We start from the raw sequence: 19,899 nt of genomic DNA, 5'->3' as shown, positions 1-19,899 counted from the left end.
CACGCTCTGACCTTTTACATTTGCATATGCGCATGCACGTTCCAGCCACACCTCCAGTGCTCAGCAAGCAGACGCCACCTGCACGCTCACATTTCATAGATGGTTTATTGGAAAGGAGGGGGAAAGAGGTAGGACAGATTGCATCAACTCTGAACTCGTCCCAGCGAAGGTCATAGATCTGCCTACGGGGAGACCAGCCCCCCCTTCCTTCCCCCAAGTTCCCTGGGCTGCTTTCTTGGTCCTTGGTCCACAGCATCATTGGCCTAGCAATACCCCAGGAAACCAAACTGACCTCAGTTATTTTAGGCTTCTGGGCCCTCAAAGCCATCCCCGTTCCAGAACAGAGGGCATCAAGAACCTGCTCCCCATACAGTCAACTCTACTTTGCATCTCCTCGTCAAAAAAATTACCTGCCTGGTATTCTGTGCCAAACTCTGCAGTATGAAGGGAAGCCCACCACAACCACTGCAGCCCTCACTGGCTGTATAACCAGACAACGGTTGCCTTGACAACGGTAAACCGGCCTGCTTCCTACTCATAAAACTAGGCCTCTCCTGTTTCTGCCGGCTCTCAGTTCTTAGCCGTGCTCCACCAGGCCGGTTCGATTCTGCTGCTGGCCGGACTGAGCCATAGCCCTGTGTGGAACCAGCCTTGAACACCAAGCACCCCCCCCCGCCCCCCAGTCCCTGGCACCCAGTTAAAAGCAGCACCCCCTTTGTCAAGCACCCAGGCTCCGTTCAGCCCCCTCTCTGCAACGACTGCCTGTTTGGGGAGAGCCGTCTCCTCTCCAGCCAAACTGACTGTCGCTTGCTCGGAGGGCTTAGAGGAAAAGCTGTTGCCCTCACCCACACAGTGCTGTGGTTTGGGAGCTGAAATAATCCTCCGAGAAAGACAGGCTATGGCTCAGAGCTAAACTAGGCCTTCACTGGGGCGGGAGGGGGGGAGAGACTCGCCAAAGGGAATTGTCTTGTGGGCTTTTAAGGCTGCATGACTAAGAGGAGGTGAGGAACCCAAAGGAAGCGGCCTTTTGTTCACGATGCACAGCCCCTGAGGAGAGGCAGGGTGGGCTGCCAAGCGGGCAGAGTCAGGGGAGGCAGGGCCTCGTGAGTGGCAGCCCCTCTCGGAGTTGGGAGAGCTTTGCATCACACCAGGGGCAGACAGAGATCGTACACAGCAGAACACTGGCAGGCGAGGACACGAGGAAGGGATACTGCAAGCTCGCTACGCAGGATGGTGTGACGGTGGGCTCACGATGGCTGGCCTGGTCCTTTCCTCTCAGAGCCCCGTGTCCCGGCTGTGGTTGTTGGGATCTTGTGGATCCTGGGATCCCCCCTCGTTCGGGGAGGTACCAAAGAGAGCAGAGAGCCCCGCCGTAGGGCTAGTGGGGCTCATTCTACGGGAAGGCAGCCCCTGGTCAGTGCTGTCCCGGCGGTGGGCCATGACTTGATCAATAGTCTCCAAGCGCACGGCGGGCAGCAGGCCCAGATTGCGGGGGTCGGCCCGCGCCAGGGGGTTGTCGTCGAAGCGCCAGGCAGCCTGAAGCCTGGGGCTTGGCCCGCTGTCTGCGTTTGGCACCATCTCCCGCGACTTGGACCGTTGGCGGGAGCTGTCCTTGGACAAGTGGATGCTGGGAATGTCCGCCTTCAGGACGCTGCTGGTGCGGCGGCCCTGGGGGGACGGGCTGCGGCTGGTGCCCTGGTCTCGGCTCGAAGATCTCAGAATCAGGCCCTGGAACTTGGCCAGGCTGGGGCTGCGGCTACGGTGGCGCTTCATCTTCCCGGGACTGGGGCTGCGGGACTTGGGGCCGAGAAGCCCCATGGTGCTGTTGTCCTCCTCGTCGGAGGTCCCGCTCGAGCTGTCGGTGGTGCTGCTGACACGCTCCAAGGTGGGCAGTGAAATCTAAACGCCGGGAGACAGACCGGGGGGAGGAAACGGTCAAATGAGTATCGGAAGCTCTGCTGTAATTTCAGTTATTTCCCACAGCGCAATACTTGTCTAGGACTAAGTGGCAGTTTAGGAAAGCCTGCATATTGCAGAGACCTCAGTGGCCCTAAATCAGGGGTAGTCAAACTGCGGCCCTCCAGATGTCCATGGACTACAATTCCCAGAAGCCCCTGCCAGCAAATGCTGGCAGGGGCTTCTGGGAATTGTAGTCCATGGACATCTGGAGGGCCGCAGTTTGACTACCGCTGCCCTAAATGGTGCATGACTTCCCCCACCACCACCACCATCCACAGGTCAGTGGCAATGTCGCAATCTCTCTCCACACGTGTGTAGTGCTTTAGAAGTTAATGGCAGCTATCCAAAGGAAAGGAAGGGATAGTCACTTTTACTTGTGTGGAGGGGAATGCCACCCCATCGCTCCCCAACCCCTTTAAGCAGACTCTACAGCAGGGATTCCCAACCAGGGGTCCGTAGGAGTTCCAGAGGGGTCTGTGGCCTTTCCTGTGCTAATGGATTCAGCTACAACCTAGGAAACTGGCCAATTCCATTGCTCCTCCTCATAGTTCTCTCATGAGTTCTCGCGGTTTCTGCGACTGAGTCTTAAACTACCTCCTATCTCTTCCTTCTCAATCCTTCTGGAGCTGCCATGTCTAAATGGAACCTCCATGCACAGGGGCAGAATACCCTCAGAGTAGCCATTGCCATATCAGGGAACTTAAATGCCTCCAATCCAATCATAGTCTTGAGGGCTAGCATCTTGTTCCCTCTTTCCTGTGGCTGGTTATCTTTTAGGCCTTCCAACCTTTCGCCAAATATTTACAAAAGGTGACTATTTGGAACTAAGCCAATGGAAAGGAAGCACATTTTAATGCCTGTGTTTTACTTGCAAAACCTGGATTTTCTTAAGAGTTCACTACTGTGCATAAACCGCCCTGGTCGGCCATCCAATTTCTCGATGCTCACCTGGAAGGGCTCCGTCACGCCCACCATACTGCTGTAGTTGTGGCTATAGTAGCCCAAGATGTATTCGCCTTTTCCTTTCGGTAAAGACTCCTCTGGAAATGTTAACTAAAGTTTCGAAAGGAAGAGACAGAGCAGACAATGGGTGCAGAGGAACGGCATGAACCCAGCCAACAGCAAGAAGAATTGACGTGGCTAAGCAGTGAAATGATACCCCGCCCTGTGCTAAGCTTGTATAAAGCTCGCGTCAAGGAGGCTGCTGAGATTAAAGCAAATTCCATCTGAGAAAAGGAGTGAAAACAGGGTGAAGTGGCAGTCTTGTCCACGTTCCCAAGAACTGGGCCCAGGAAGGCCCAATCTACCCTTGGCCTAGACATAACTTCCTAGCCTCACCCCTCACCTCCCTCACAAAGGGGGTGCTTCAATAGTTGGCGTTCTTGTGGCTCTGGCGTCCCCATACCTGGTAAATGTTGTTCTCTGTGTCCTCCTGCTTTGCCCATTGGTAGGCAACGTAGTCCTTGTAGTGTCGAAAGCCCACCTGCAGGGAAGAGAGATCAAACAAAAAAGGATCAATCAGCAAAGACTCACTTCCCCAGGGGTGACACGAACTGGCCTGCTTCTTGGGGCTATCGCCTTTAGAGCTGAGGGTTGCCAATTCCTGGGCTCCAAATAGGCTTGTGCTCACCTGGGCAACATCTGGAAGTCGGAATCTCTTGATTAAGGGACAGGACTCAAAGTAGGAGCACAGCTCAGCTGCTCTGCAAGCAGAGCTCAGCGTGGGATGGCTGAATGATGGGGGTAGATTGGATTTATAGCTATAAATCATATATATCTATATAATACACACATATGCAAAGTGAATTATTTATTGACTTTATTTATATCCTGCTTTTTCACCCTTAATGGGGGTCCAAAGCTTGAAACATCCATCTAACCCCCCCACACACACACTGTATCCTTGGAACAACAACCCTGTGAGGTAGGCCAGACAGAGAGTGAATGACTGGTCCAAGAGAGCTTCCACAGCAGTGGGGATTCAAACCTGCATCTCCCAAATGGGTGTTCTCCTGTAGCATCTATACAGTTACCACATATTTGGAATATAAACCTTAGACTGCACAACTGGAATATGAATTAAATATAAAGAAACATTTTAAAACCTCATAAAATGTCTAAATTCTGCTTCCCCCCCCCGCCCCCCCGAAAGAAGGCCAGGAAAATGGCAAACGTTCTAAATGCAAAAGGCTTCTTGGATAAAAGAACTGCATTAATACAATGACATATTTATTTCCAAAAGGAGGCCATTTTAGCACAGCTCTGGAGTTTGCAAACTAAATTATTCATACGTTGTAAATGCTTAAAAAGCAGGAAGCAGCGCCTAAGATTCAGGCAAGATGGAGAGGGAATGGGGGCCAGCTTGCTCGAGCGGAGTTGCCAACCCACTGGAAAGAAGGGGGGGGGTGACCATTTAAATCTGTCCATTTGCAGCCTCTTGGGGCTGTTTCATTTTCAGTCCACTGGCCAGAAAAGGAAAGAGCCTCTCCTCTCCTGGTGCTCTTTTATTCAGGCAGTCTCCACACAAGGCTTGCCAGCTCTGGGTTGGGAAATCCCTGGAGATTTGAGGGTAGAGCTTGGGGACATTGGCGGATGGGGAAAGAAAGACCTCAGCAGTGTACAATGCCATAGCCCTCCAAAGCAGCCAGTGGCTGTTCCTCTAAAGGTAAAGGTATCCCCTGTGCAAGCACCAAGTCATGCCTGACCCTTGAGGTGACGCCCTCTAGCGTTTTCATGGCAGACTCAATACGGGGTGGTTTGCCAGTGCCTTCCCCAGTCATTACCATTTACCCCCTAGCAAGCTGGGTACTCATTTTACCGACCTCGGAAGGATGGAAGGCTGAGTCAACCTTGAGCCAGCTGCTGGGATCGAACTCCCAGCCTCATGGGCAGAGCTTTCAGACTGCATGTCTGCTGCCTTACCACTCTGCACCACAAGAGGCTGTTCCTCTATTCAATCTAAAAATGTTAAGGGAATGCTAGTAATCCAACTGCATCCCTACAGTACAGCGCCAAAGGCCAGGGTATATTCTTAACATCTGGAGATGGAATAGAGGAACAACCACTGAGGAAAATTCCCTTTGGAAATGGGAGATATCTGGAATCCGTTCTGGTTGGATGCTACAATAAACCAACAATACTTTTCTTTATCCTTGCTTACTTTTCTTTATCCTCGATTAATTCTGTTAATATTGTTAGTAGCCTTGAGATAGGGTTGTGAGTGTCATGCGTTGTGCAGGGGGTTGGATTAGATGCCCCAGGAGGTCCCTTTCAACTCTATGATTCTATGATTCTATAAAGAACTGGCCAAAATTCCCAAAGTCCATAGGAGAAGTGAGGGTTCAGACACCAGTTGCTCCATCTGCCATTCTACCCACTGCACCGTACTGGATCACAGACTAGAGAGATCAAAGCAAGGAGGAAAAAGCAGCTTTGGAGGGCAGACCCCAATAGCTTCACGCTCCTGAATTCCCTCCCCTTCACCTTCCCCAGACACCACCAGCCCGTTTCCAGGAATTTCACCAGCCAAAGCTGGCAACCCTGGCCAGATTTCTTACCCGATACAGAGCAATCCAGTCCCAGGAGCTGCGGTGGTAAGATGAAGAAGTCTTGTACCAGACGACAGCTTGGTCCAGCCTCGTCCACTCGTCTGAGACCTGAAGCTCCACTAAGGGCACGTCAGCCCTGGAAGCAAACTGCCCAAGAGAGGTGCAAAGGAAGGATAGGATAAGGATGAGAGGCTGCAGTCTTTGCCCTCTCAGGCAACTTTTTGTGAATGAGGCCAAGTCCGTTGGGCTTCTTGGACTGGATGGGGGCAGGCAGGTTAGAAAATGTCAACACAGGTTGTACCACGGCAGAACCAGGCCCCATTGTGAGGGCACTGGGGTTAGCAATGAGGGGAGGGACAGGGAGAGGAAGAAGATGTTCAAACTGCATTTTCCAATCCTGTAAGCCATTTCAAGAACCCGAAGTCAAGTTTAAAAGGTTCCATAGCATGACCAACAATGGATGATGGGGTATATTTAGAGCCCTGCATTATCCGAGGTCCTATCCTATAGCTTAGGCCAGTGGTTCTCAACCTGGGGGTCGGGACCCCTTTGGGTGTTGAACGGCCCTTTCACAGGGGTCGCAGCAGGGCAAGCAGCTTGGCCGGGGGGGGGGCATCCATGTAACAGCCTTGCTGGGTAGATCGAGATAGAGCATTCATCTGTCTGGAGCAGCGGAAAAGAGCAAGATGGGCATGGTGGGACAAGAGGCAGGACTGAACTGAGAAACCCCAGGGGAAAAAAACCAATTTATATACAATCGTGAACAATGGATCTTCACACCATTGGTCAGCTTGGGTTTAATTTCTGTGAAAGAACACTTGCTTAATTTTATGGTTGGGGGTCACCGCAACATGAGGAACTGTATTTAAAGGGTTGCGGCATTAGGAAGTGTGAGAACCACTGGCTTAGGCAGTCTGTGCATAAATCCAGCCTTGTCTACCAGGGGGCTATGGACCCTCTCCAAACTGGAACTATGGACCCTCTCCAAACTGACAGTCCATAGGTCTCTCCAAAAGAGGAACATCAGCATGAGCTCTGGACTCACTTGCACAGCGAAGATGGAGACCACGGGCTTGTGGTCGCTCACTGTGTACTCCATGTGGCTGCAGTAGCACAGCTGGGTCACGGAGAGGTTACTGCAGCTGGACCTCCCAGAATGGTTTAGGTTGTTGGACCCTTTGATCTTCCACAGGATGCGGTCCGTCCAAGCTGGCTTCCGCTTCTTGGCACTGTAAGACACCCCAGGGAAGAGGTCAATTGTCAACAGACTGAGATCCTCACAAGACGGCTGATTAGCTGTTAAGGCAAGGACACCACAAGAGAGGGTTCCCCAAATTCCTGAGAGCTCGGGAACACATTTTTTTTTCTTGAATAAAAATGGGGAGCACGCTTCATGGTTATCCCCCAATAATGTTTAATTAGAGCACTGATGCCTAGTGGCTTAGGAACCATATGGGAAGGCTCGACATGCCATCTGTGGCTCTTGCTCCATGTTTTGGTTGGCAACTGGTCCCCGGCGTGAACCAGCTGTCACTGGAGGAAAAGGTAAGCTGCAACCCTACCTGAGTGGAAGTAAATGTGGCTCTTCTGGTGGGTGGTAATTATGAATGTAGCTCTCCGTGAACCATGACATGAGCACCACTGAATCAGAGTATTAAACAGAGATAATTAGCCACTGTCAGGTGAGCCACACCTGTGTCACTACCTTGGATGTGCCTCCAAAGTGGAAGCCAACAAGTCCATAGCGTTGACTAATGCATAAATGGAACAGGGCACCTTGTCTGATTGAGGGTAATTCTGTCCCATCCCTGTATCAAGAGTGATTGGATTGTTCCATCACATCTTATGCAGAGACTACCCCCAAGCAGAGGCTGACTGGAAGGAGACAAGGCCAGAGCACAGAATCATACAGAGATACAGCAGGCAGACTCCCATGTAGGTGGGCACTTTGGATTCCCAGGAGCCTTTCCTTACTTAATTACTTATTTAATTGCTCTTGTGGCACACAGTTTGAGAACAACTGCCACAGGCCAGCTCCACTCACGCTGACATTTGTATCACAGCACTAAATCGGAATTCTGCACACACAAAAGGAGGTACCACTTCTGGCAGCTGTGCAGAGCACGATGGGCATTCCTGGGGTCAGGGGCATCTAACGTTGCCAACAGGGCTTGAGAAAAACGTCTTGTGGAGCATGGAGGTAAAGGTATTCCCTTCCTGCACCGTCCATCTTTCTTGCTAAGACTCAAGACGGAGAATAAAATCTTAGAAATAATTCAGACAGCATAAGATATCCCATAAGCAAAAAAAGACCCCCCCACCCCCCAAAAATAATTATTTAAGGGATAACATCACTAGGTTAACATCCCATGAAGGAACAGGGCATTATTTTTCTCCAGGCCTGTTGGCAACCTTAGGGGGCACATCAGAGGGACATCTGGAACTGCCCCACCAACTCCACTCCTGTCTCTGCCCAGATTTTTGGCAACTTGAGATGTGGGAAGAGAGATGGCCCTTGCAGTCAGCATGCCTCTGTGGTGTGCACAGAAGAAAGCATTGGTTTGATTTCAACATCTACTGACAGATGCCTTCATTTCATGCCCACAGGCATATGAACAGCCCCAGGGTGCTCTAGAAGAACAGCTCCCTTTGAACGGCCTTCCCCTGCCACCCCGTCTTACACCTCATACCTGGTGTCGTACATGTTGGTGCCCACATCAAACTTAAAAGTCGGGGGAAAGTTCAAGGATCCTTCTTGGAAGCCTTTCAGGATGGGCCACGTGCTCTTTGCAATGTTCAGCTGCATGGGGAAAAGAGGGAGGCAGCATGAAGGCCTACTTAGGGGGACAATTTGACTCTCAACCATCTCAAGTTTCAGCGGCTGGGGCAGGGAAGCAGTGGCAGATATATCATGGTCAGTGGAGACCAAGGCCTCTTCTCGTGGTTGTAGGATAATGAAGAGGCTGCAGACACGTGGTCCTTGGGGTAGGCCCTGCCTGATTTAACGCTGAATGTTTCCAATGTGTTGTGTGCTGTACAGAGCATAGAAGAGCTATAGTCTCTACACGATGGCTTGCTATGTATACTAGAGAAACCATATTCATGAACGTCTGTCTGTCGTACATACAGCAGCCATTACAGCTAAACTACATCTCCACGTACAAAGGCTGCATACCCCAGAGTCTCAAACACTAGCCAGAAGCCAACTATCGAAGGCATCAGCTTTCTGTGTCCCAGGACGTGGGTGGAAGGCACACGCCATCAATGCTGCTGAAACTAAACTGGTTTTGGTTCTAGTCCATGCCTAAATGGAATACGTCCTGGGGAAACCCCTACCACCATCATCACCACCACCCCCCCATGCTACATCCGTGGCAGAAGGATGCTGCTGGAGAGAGAGAGCTGATCTGACCCAGCTGGGCAGCTCTTGTGTTCTTCCACAAGAAACATGTTCACGTTCCCTGCTCCCACGTCGCTAACCCAGGAAATCAATCCTCTCCCAGTCAGTGCCAGAACTATCAAGAACAATGAGATGATGAATCTTATAAATAATGGGGCTAGTAAGGCTTTGCTGGACATGGACATGTCCACTTGAGTAGGGTAGGACTGGGCACTTGAGTAGGGTAGGACTTGGAATACAGCTTCAGTTTCCATAATGCCAGCCTCCACCTCTCTCCTAAGAGCAGGACATAGGAGTAACTTAACTACCGCATGGCTTACTAGTGTCAGCCCCATTGGATTTAAAGCAGGAGTTAGCTATTGCCTTCCTTAAGAGGGGGATCACATTCAGGCCTCCCCATGCCCACCAAAGCAGGCAGCTGTGTAAAACTGTCCTTTACTCCACAGAAAACTGGTTTGGAGCCAAGGTGACAGCATCAAGCAACACTCTAGGTCAATTTTTCGGAATGACCTGTATCGCTCGCAGGAGCAGACCTGAGAATTGTTTTCTACACTTCTGTTAGATTTTCAAACAACTTTGAGCAACGTTGCTGGAGTGAAACCTTGCAAACTGAAGGATCGGCTAGGGAGGAAATGAGGACATACCCCACTAATTCTTAGATTAAGGATCTTGCTTCCTCTTTTCAGACGCAGACCGAAAGCCGACTGCTTATCCCAGTCAGCCTGTAGCTGTAGTATTTTTCATGTCCTTGCAGGAAAGGCTGCATAGGTATAAGCAAATTTAAAACCGCACCTGCACACAGACCAGCAGCAGGGCACAGGTGTTACATTAGCCCAGGTGCCTCTGGCCACAGCCAGCTCCACAGAGACTACTCCTAGGTAGCTCCACCTCACAGCCCTCCATCATGAAGTCAGCAGACCTCATGAAGGTAGATTCAGGTAGGGAGCCTTGTTGCTTTGAAGCAGCAGAACAAAATTTGAGTCCAGGGGCACCTTGAAAGCCAACCAAGTTTTATTCAAGGTGCGCACTTTCGAGTGCACACACACATCCTCAGATACAATGGAATGGGAGTTGACCACTCCAGATATACAGGCAGAGGGCGAACAATTAATTAGTACACAGCATAACGAAGATGTTTTAACAATAGCAGTGCTCCCCATCTCAAACAACAGCCCCTCAGTCTCAAACTACTCCTTCTTACCCACAATACGTTAATCTAGGTTGAACATGGACACTGATACCAGAGCTTGCAATGAACCCAGATGTGAACTTGGCAGCCGTATATACCCAGACAACACAGTCACTGGACCTAGCAACATCAGCTACACATCTCAGGCTTATTCCCATGCTCATCTTCTAACACTATATATGCCAGTGAATGCCAACAATGCTCTTCAGTTCTCTTCATCAGGCAAACAGATGAAACCCTTTGCCAAAGGATAAACAGACACATATCTGACAGACATCATGAATCACAAGGCTGAGAAACCTGTAGGAGAACACTCCAGCTTTCAAGGACATTCAGTGGGTGATCTCAAAGCAACTGCTTTATTACAAAGGAACTTCAAGAAGACTGGGGTGGGAAATGGCTGAACTGCAAGTTATTATGACACACAAAACAACTGAACCCCCAGGACTTAGCAGAGATATTGGTTTCCTATCTCACTATATATATGAGCCTCTTGTGGCGCAGAGTGGTAAGGCAGCCGTCTAAAAGCTTTGCCCATGAGGCTGGGAGTTCAATCCCAGCAGCCGGCTCAAGGTTGACTCAGCCTTCCATCCTTCCGAGGTCGGTAAAATGAGTACCCAGCTTGCTGGGGGGTAAACAGTAATGACTGGGGAAGGCACTGGCAAACCACCCCATTTTGAGTCTGCCATGAAAACGCTAGAGGGCATCACCCCAAGGGTCAGACATGACCCGGTGCTTGCACAGGGGATACCTTTACCTTTTTATCTCACTATATATGCTAACCTCATTCAGCCCTTGCATCTGTACCCCTTACAATCCCTCCCAAGTGTGTTGTCTTCATTTTATTTCTTATATGGAATAAGAGAATTGAATAGTAGATTATAATGTAACATAATGAATACTAGAATGTAATGTAATTTGGAATGGGAGATTGGAATGCATTTTTCTTGTCTAGGACAGACAGTGTAACTCTGCCCTGCCGTACCCCACTTCAGGGAAGAAGAAGCTGTGGGGATGCCCATGCTTAGGAGGGGAGATGGATATAGCATCGTGATAGTTATGCACGTGAAAGCTTACCCCTTGAATAAAGACTGTTCATCTTAAAGGTGCCACTGGATTCAAAGTTTTTTCAGGAGACCTCAGTTCAGCCACCTGTGGGTCCTTTGCCTCACTCCTTCCACTATCTCCAACAAGGTGGACATAAGCTCTCAACCAGTCACTCCCCAGTTGAGGACCTTGGCTGTTCTCACATCTCACTAAGGGGGAGATGTACCACCTTTCCCCCCCCCCTTTTGCATGTGCCTTTAAAGGTGCAGAGCTTCTGTGGGTGATAAGAGAGGATGGCAGCCTAATTGTATGGATTCCTTACTTGTTGCCGGCATCCGCTCTTGATGTACTGAAAGCTTCAGAAATAAGAGGTTTGATGGATAAGACGCCAAACCGCAGAATTTAATGCCTTGTCTTCCATCCATTTATAGACTAAAACCAGCCCTCTGGTTATTCCCCGAAGAATCTTCCCCTCCTCACGGACTGGACAAAATCTGGCTGCAGCAGAATGCAATTATTTCAAGGCATTTTGAAATGCTGGCTAGGCAGGCTTCTGCACCAGGCCTTTTCTGGAAACTGAAAGGGCCCGCACTGCCTCTCTGATGAGACCCAGGGGGTCTAACTGATTTTGAAAAATAAGCTTTCCCTTCCTGCTCTTACGGCAGCAGGTGTGAAGGCTTTGAATCCCTGCTGTGAGGCAAATGTTGCGTGATGCATGAAGAGTACAGATATCCCTGAAGCAAGAGGTTTAATAAAACAGTGAAAAGGATCTGTTTACATGCAGGTTATGTGCTGAATTCTCCCTCAAGCTTGTAGTTACTGGGCCTGTTCATCAACAGAGACAGGCCTCGAGATTCCATCCTCGCCCAGAGGTAGAGCTAAAGCACACTACCAGACAGAGCGACACATGAAGTTGTCAGCTCCTTTGCAGGGGAAAGAGCCCTCTTCTGACTGCACTGTCTCTCCCAGGCAGACTTCAGCCCCTTTCCGGAAGGGGAGGCCGGATGCTGGAGCAGCAGGTGCAAAAATAGCAGAGTGGCTGTTTTATCTGTCAGGGGCGGGACAGCCTGCTGCCCATCACTCTCTTCCACAAGTAACACACCTGCCGCTGCTCTACTTCTCTCTCACAAACACACACACACACACACACACACAGACACACGAAACCCTCACCTGGTCTTTCTCCCAGAGCTGGTGAAGGATGCTGTTGTCGATGGCATATTTCACATAGCGGATGTCCAAGATCTCAATGCGGAAGTTTAGGTCCCCAAACCAGAAGACAATACTATTTGGGAGAAAGAGAAGATAAGGTGAGGCTTAGTTGTTCAATTTTTACAGCCTTTTAGACGGCGGGGGGGGGGGGGAGTGGAGAGATGGAGTCATCAAGGCCATGAAAGTTATCTGGAGCCTCCATGTTCGGCAGCAGTCCACCATAACATACCAGGCGCTGGGGGGGAGGGACAGGCAAGAACTGCTATGGACTTCAGGTGCTGCTTGTGGACAAGTTAGCTGAACGCATCCTCTGTGTTCAGATGCAGCATATTTCTGAGACAAACACGGAGAGAAGTTGGTGGCCAGCATGCCCTGGGAATATGCAACCGACAGCAGTTGGAAGCAAGATGCTGGCCTGATCCAAGAAGGCCTTATTGCTAAGGCTGTCAACCAGTCCAAACTGGCCAGAAGGATCAGCTGATGGGAATAAACAGGCCCATAGCCAGAAATGCTCTATGGCAAATCAGTGGGAAACATCCGTCCATAAAAGCTTACTGTTCATTTGTTGGATTGAATTGGTTTTAGAGCCTGGTGCCCAAGTACTTGTCAGCCCTCTACGTTCCCAGGTGGCTTCTAACAGATTATTTGTTGGGGAAGGAGAATGATGCGGCCCTGAATAGGCGAGCATGGTTGGGCTAAGCAGCTGGCCTGATTGATTTTAACATTTTTAATGGTTGTAATGATGATATCTTAATGTTGAAGTTTAATTGTGTTTATGAATGAATTCTGTCATTGTTTTATGGAAACCGCCCCAGGCAGGTTGTGCTGGGAAGGGCAGTAAAGGGATCTCAAATGAAATCCATCAAGAAAGAAATCCATCAAGGAAGGAAGGAAGGAAGGAAGGAAGGAAGGAAGGAAGGAAGGAAGGAAGGAAGGAAGGAAGGAAGGAAGGAAGGAAGGAAGGAAGGAACTAACTAACTAACTAACTAACTAACTAACTAACTAACTAACTAACTAACTAACTTGGATTATAGGTGAGATAACACAAAATATGGCAGAGCAAGAAACACTGCGGGAGTGGATTATATCACACAAGAGGATCTTCTTTGGGCCTGAAAATGCTGCTTTTCTGTCTCGGGTACTGAGATATGGGCTGACAAAAGGAAACAGTCCTTTGCTCAATCAGTGATTAAATTGATGGATGGATGGTAGGTTCATCAATGGCTAAAGATCCTGGAGGCTACATAGGCAGAGGAAGTAAATCTCTGAATATCAGTGCCAGGAGGCAATATTATTTCCTCCACTGATACCACCCTTTTCTCCCCAATGAGGACCCAAAGCAGCTCACAACATTCTCCCTCCCCCCATTTTATTATCCCAACAACCCTATGAGGTAGACTAGGCTGAGGATGTGTATCAGGCCCAAGGCCACCCAGCCAGCTTCAATGGCAGAGTGGGGATTTGAACTTGGGGTTCCCAGATCTAGACTGACACTCTAACGTTAGGGGAAGGCCTTGGCTTCTGTGCCCTGTTGCTGGCCCACCAGAGTTGGACACTGTGTAAAACAGGTAGCTGGACTAGACGGACACTGGTCAGATCTGGCAGGCTCTGTCTTTAAGAGCCTAGAACATGTTTACTCATAAGTAAATCCTGGTCAACATATGATCTCCCTGCAACTCTTTCAATCTTGTCTGTTTTAAATCTTCTTCTGATTCTCTGCTGTACACTCATTTTGGCCATTCCATTCCTGAGTTAACACTTATAAATTCTTGAAATCTTGTGTGTGTGTGTGTGTGTGTGTGTGTGTGTGTGTGTGTGTGCGCCTGAGAGAGAGAGAGAGAGAGAGAGAGAGAGAGAGACAGAATGTACATTTGCAACCCTAGTGACTGCTTGTTAATTTTTTTTTGTGATTATAAAATAGCAATCACTTGATTGCAATTTAGAAAAGGCATGAGCAATCACTTTTGCGTGAAAGGGAAATGTGTAATTAAAGTTCCCCTTCCAGAGGAGGAACATAGATTTATTCAGGAATGTCATGGTCACTGCAAGCGAACAGGAAGGAACTACTTAAGCAGCAACAAGCTACGTTGAAGGTAACTAAGATGAAATGACTATAAGACAAAGTACCGGAATTTAATGAAAAACCTCAACAGCACTTTTGCTGTCCATATTGGGCTGGGCATTAAACATGAGAATGCAACATCATTATCTGGAATCTCTTTTAAAACTAAGCAAAGTGAGAAATGCATATTCCGCATTAAGTTGCTCTTGTGGAAACAACCTGAGAGCCAACTCCAACATTCCCATATCTATCCCTTGTATGATCATTCGAGTGGAAGACGCTGTTCAAGCATTTCACCTGTAACTGGAAAGGCTAGGGACTTGAATTTCGATGAAGCCAATGAAGCAACATAAAATTCAACTTCTTCTCTACTTCCTACAGCTCCTGCCCTCCTTTCTCCCCCATTTTTTCTGCCTTCTAATATCTCTTTCAGCACAGAGAGAGAAGTCCATCTACTCAATGACCAACAAGAGACTTTCTAAGTGGCCATACTTCTATACATCAACAATACAATGAGCTACAGCTGTTAAAATACAAAAAGACTTCAAAACTCTGAAAATTGGTTTTCTTGATTACTGGTTTTGTCACGAAAGTAAAAAAAATAAAACAGCAAGCCATCACACGCTGAAAGGAAGTTACGACATGATTATATTACAGCTGCCGAAAACTGAGTTGCTTGCTTATTTTTATTTCTTAGCAACCGGGAAGACTTAGCTTCTGAAACAGTGGGGTCCAGCTTAAACAAAAGAAAAATTAAAATAGAGTCCAGAGGCACCTTTAAGACCAACAAAGATTTATTCAAGGTGTGAGCTTTCGAGGGCAGGCACGCTTCCTCAGACTAAATGAAAAACCATCATAACTGTGGAGATATAAGGCAAAAGAAATTCTGGCAAATTAGAAAACTGTGCCATAATATCCCACAATTAATCCCACATGATGCCATGTGATAATTCTTTGCTAAAACAGCTAATTAATTTGGCTCTCAAATCTGAAAACTCAGGGCATTCAAAATAATTTGATTGATAGCTTGGTGCCACATCTGCAGAGTCTAGAATACCATTAAATCTTCCTAAAAACCCTGCTGAGCTCAAGGTGCTCAAGCACACAAGCATAACAGCCCTTCAGCACTTTTGAAAATGCAAACAGGTAGTTTGGCATTCTTGTCGGGTGAAGACTACCACCTGAAAAGGACTAACATACTCTGTGCACTCTTATAATCAAGATCCCTCAAATGCCTTTTAACTGACGGACTCAATTCACAAGTGTTCATAGAGTCTATCATATCATTGATAATGAGGGGGAAGAAGAGGTGGATTCTTATATGCTGCTTTTCTCTACCAGAAGGAGTCTCAAAGCGGCTTACATTCACATTCCCTTTCCTCTCCCCACAACAGACACCCTGTGAGCTGGGTGAGTCTGAGAGAGCCCTGATATTACTGCTTGGTCAGAATAGCTTTATCAGTACTGTGGCGAGCCCAAGGTCACCCAGCGGGCTGCATGTAGTGGAGGAGCGGGGAATCAAACCCAGCTCGCCAGATTAGAAGACTGCACTCCTAACCACTGCATCAAGCTGGCACCAATGCCCGAATATAATGATTTAAATTCTAAGCATTTGTCCCAATCATTTGTATGATGACCCAGCATAATCCAAGAAGACCAGATTCTAAATTTGATTTCAATATCCTAATTTCCAGAGTAAACTCCCACCACCGAGCCTTTGCTTCAAAAGATATCTCCCCAATCTCTTTTCTCAACGCTATTCCTGTTGCCAAGGTAAATATCTTAATCCATCAATATTATCTGTTACCCTCTAATTTTAAACCACTACTGCATACAAACTACTGCCCAGAAAAGTTTGCATTAAATGCTTTAACTTCTGCAGGAACATGATGTTCCCCACAAAGGAATGATAAAATCTCAAAATAGCTTTCTCAGTACTCATAGCTGTTTTTAGAAAAGAGTTCAAATGCACCTTCCAAGAAAGATTTGCTTGAAATATTATCCCTAAATACTTAAATGGTTCTACTTGCCCCATCGATGGCCTGTATGGTCCCTTCCGACTCTACTATTCTATGATTTCATTCAGACTGGTTCGCTACTGCCCAATTATATTGCCTTATCCGTCATTTTGTACTAAAAAGGGCCTTTGACTTAGAAACATTAATAATTAGGCCCTCTTTGGAGCAATGCTCTGAAAAGAGGGCTATAAATTTATGTAGGCCAACCACGGATCTTGAGAAAAGAGCTGTATCATCCACATACAAAGGTTATGGCAACTTAACATGAGCTAGATAGAATTCATCTCTGGAACTGATGATCATTGATGTACAAATTAAATAACAGAAGAACGAGGATACATTCTTGCTTCATTCCTTTGTTCAATACAATAGTGCTAGTCTGTTCCACAGATGGACTATTTTATTAGATTTTTATGTGGCTCAGGCCGGTTTAAAGATAACATCATGGGGGGATACATGGAATGGCCTAACATATAACATAGTCAAATACAACTAACAGTAGTTCTGAATAACACAATTTCAGTGATCTTAAACAACAACAATATAACAGGAATGATAACTTGGCTAAGGCCCCCAGAGAGGTCAGACTGGTTCAGGCCATGGAGGAGATGTCTGAGGGGGACCTGTGGATGTTATTTGGGTTTGGTTGGTCTCAGGCAAATGCCTAGTGGAGGAGCTCCATTCATCAGGCCCTGTGAAATTGTGGGAGTTCAGCTTACTGGAGCTGTCGGCCAATCATATAATTGTTGAATCCAAAATAAGAGATCCTTGTCCATAGACGATGTCTTAAGCTTATCCCATAATCTCTGCCTAGGCACTGACCCTGAAAATTCAGAGTATGGCTTCTATTCCTAAAGAGGTCCATCAATGCAGCAAGTGTGTAGATAAGCCATTTTTCCTAATCTGGAAGACAAGGAAGAAGCATTTCTAGAGATTTGGGGATTGGAGCCTGCAGAAGCTAGCTACCTTAACATGGTACAGTGCACCATAGAATCCACCCTCCAAAGCAACCACTTTCTCCAAGGGGCCAAAAGACAGACCCGTCAGCCATTGAATAGCCAGAGAGAAGGAAAGTCAAGCTGACGATGCCAGTGATGCAATGTGTTCTTCTTCAATGGTGGAATAGCAAGCACAAAGTCAAAACAAGCCCCGGTTAAAAAAAACTGCTCACTTTTGACATCTACCTATGTCAGTAGCTCTGAAGCGTAAATGTATAAGAAAGTTACTTAGCTGTTCCACTTAATATTTCTGGTAAGGTCTTGGAGGAGGAGTGTGTCTCATGGCTTAAGTGTCACTCAGTGCTTAACACCCACTCAGGGCGGCTGTCTCTGAGTGCCTCCTCCTCCAACTGGCTTGCCTGTCCATCCAGCAGCCAGCCAATCGCCTTCCACCCCGCACCCCTGACCACCCCTCCTCTCACTTCCCTCCAAGGCTCAGAGGCTGCAGATTCCAGCCGTGTGAGAGCTGCCCCTGCAGGTGAGTTCCCTAACAGCTGCCTGCAGCCTTAACAGTTCCTGGTGGGAGGGAGAGGCCATCCGCAGTGTTCCACCACCACCCCAATCTAGCGCTCGTTGTATTCCTGAATGCAATGGGCTTGGCCCATAGTTTGTTATAAATCCTGTGTAATAAAGAACGTAAATTCGTCAAACCACAGCCATGCTTACCTTACAAGCTGTCTTATTTTACTTCTCACAGTATATCTACAATGTACTCAACATAGTGCATATACTGATTGTTTTCAATATCCTAATTTCAATATCCTTCATGTCGAAAAGAAACAGTTTTTTTACCGGGGCTCATTCCAGCTTTGTGCATGGAATTCCACCAATAAAGAAGATGTTGCACCATTGCCACCATCAGCTTGATTTTTCATCTCTCTGATTTTCTCTAGGGGAGCTGATCCCTGTCGTCTGGACAACTGTCGTGATGCTAGAGATCTCCAGGGCCCACCTGGACGTTAGCAACCCTATGGGGTGGGCATGCTCCTGCTGGTGCCAACAGCTCTAAAGGCAGAAGAGCCAGATGGCACGAGGAGAAGCTTGAGGAAACATCCACACCTCTGGTTTATGAACTCTGGTTTTGTGCATGGGTTGGGGGAACGCTGCACTCGAACTCAGGGGTAGTCAAACTGCGGCCCTCCAGATGTCCATGGACTACAATTCCCAGGAGCCCCCTGCCAGCGAATGATGGCAGGGGCTTGTGGGAATTGTAGTCCATGGACATCTGGAGGGCCGCAGTTTGACTACCCCTGCTCGAAATAGTGATCCATCCCCGCAGAGGCAATGTAGGTCAACACAGCGCTGCTAGCTCTCCTGGTGCTCGCCCAGCCTGCCGCTGAGTGGATCAGGTGCCTGGCACGGCAGCTGCGGGTATCGCTAGCTGCAAAAGAGACTCAGACCTCAAGGGCCACTGCATGTGTGCAAAAAGGCACATGCGCGGAGCAGATGACAAAGCAGACGTACGGCAGGCGGGGAGGCGGGCAGATTGCCCTTCCCCACACGCCTGTATTTTAAATGTCTGAAAGCAAAGGTTTTTGCAGGAGCAAAAACAAAAAGAAAAGATGTGGCGAAATCTAATTCGCTCAGGGATTCTGCTGCCGGGCGACTGACAGCTTGCTTGTTATGAAATCCATGCGGGATGACTGGAAAAACATTCTCATCAAAGCAAAAAAGAAAAAAAAGTGAATATACAGCTTCTGTTGCTCCACTGTCACTTTTAGGCCCAGAAACAAATTAATTTTTGCAGAACGGATGCAGATCTCCAGTAAACATGAAGAAAGACCCAAAGCTCAGGGTCAGACCACATGCTTAGGCACACAAGGTGCTCGTTTCCACCCCCCCTCCAGGAGGGTCACCAATAATAAGGCCAGAATGAAGCATTGTTTTGGTGCAAAAGTTGACAGCCTGCACTTCTTTCCCTTAGCATTTTTTAAAAATGAAACGTAGCCTTGGAGACTGCCATTGAGACAGGAATAGAATCACAGAATCATAGATTTGGAAGGGACCTTCACAGTCATCTAGTCCAACCCCCTGCAGAATGCAGGGAGCTTACTGATGACATGTGGGCCTCAGCATGTGCCATCCCTTGTTGTCCTCAGCACCAGGCACACTCGAAGGACTTCATGTGAAGGTTCACCCAAAAGACTGACTCACGTTCAGTGAACCTTCAGCCCTGGAGCATTTTGGAGGGGAAGGAAGGGATTCACCCAACTGATCGTTTCCCACCAATGTCAAGTTCGGGGGGATGCAAGGGGGCGCTTACTCATGGTCGAGGATCCCGCTAGCCGACGGCCCTTCGAACTGTTGCAAGTTGAGGATGGTAGTGAAGTCCTCCTTGCGCTGCTCCGCTTTCTCCATGTGCGCCGGCAGGTGGCAGTTCAGGAAGCAGATCATGTGCCCAAAGATGGAGAGGCGCACGCTCACCCCACCCTTGTTGCCCTGCGCGGAAAGAAAGGAAGAGGCTGC

At 48.2% G+C, this 19,899-nt stretch overlaps 1 protein-coding gene across 4 annotated transcripts in view; it reads right to left on the bottom strand.

The window, feature by feature from the left end:
* Nucleotides 1-86: 86 nt before the first annotated feature.
* INPP5J (inositol polyphosphate-5-phosphatase J) overlaps nt 87-19,899 on the bottom strand; it is a 43,753-nt gene continuing 23,940 nt past the window's right edge. For all 4 annotated transcript variants that reach the window (XM_077308308.1, XM_077308307.1, XM_077308310.1 and 1 more), the window contains 8 exons: nt 19,697-19,872; nt 12,317-12,428; nt 8,198-8,307; nt 6,553-6,736; nt 5,517-5,654; nt 3,365-3,442; nt 2,908-3,012; nt 87-1,899 (listed from right to left, as the gene is read on the bottom strand). In XM_077308308.1, the coding sequence (XP_077164423.1) occupies nt 1,276-1,899; nt 2,908-3,012; nt 3,365-3,442; nt 5,517-5,654; nt 6,553-6,736; nt 8,198-8,307; nt 12,317-12,428; nt 19,697-19,872 (1,527 nt within the window). In that variant the 3' untranslated portion in view covers nt 87-1,275. The remainder of the gene's footprint in view (nt 1,900-2,907; nt 3,013-3,364; nt 3,443-5,516; nt 5,655-6,552; nt 6,737-8,197; nt 8,308-12,316; nt 12,429-19,696; nt 19,873-19,899) is intronic.

Source organism: Paroedura picta, chromosome 13, assembly GCF_049243985.1.
Source record: "Paroedura picta isolate Pp20150507F chromosome 13, Ppicta_v3.0, whole genome shotgun sequence".
NCBI classification, from domain to species: Eukaryota; Metazoa; Chordata; class Lepidosauria; order Squamata; family Gekkonidae; genus Paroedura; species Paroedura picta.
This window is presented reverse-complemented; position numbering and strand designations above follow the sequence as displayed.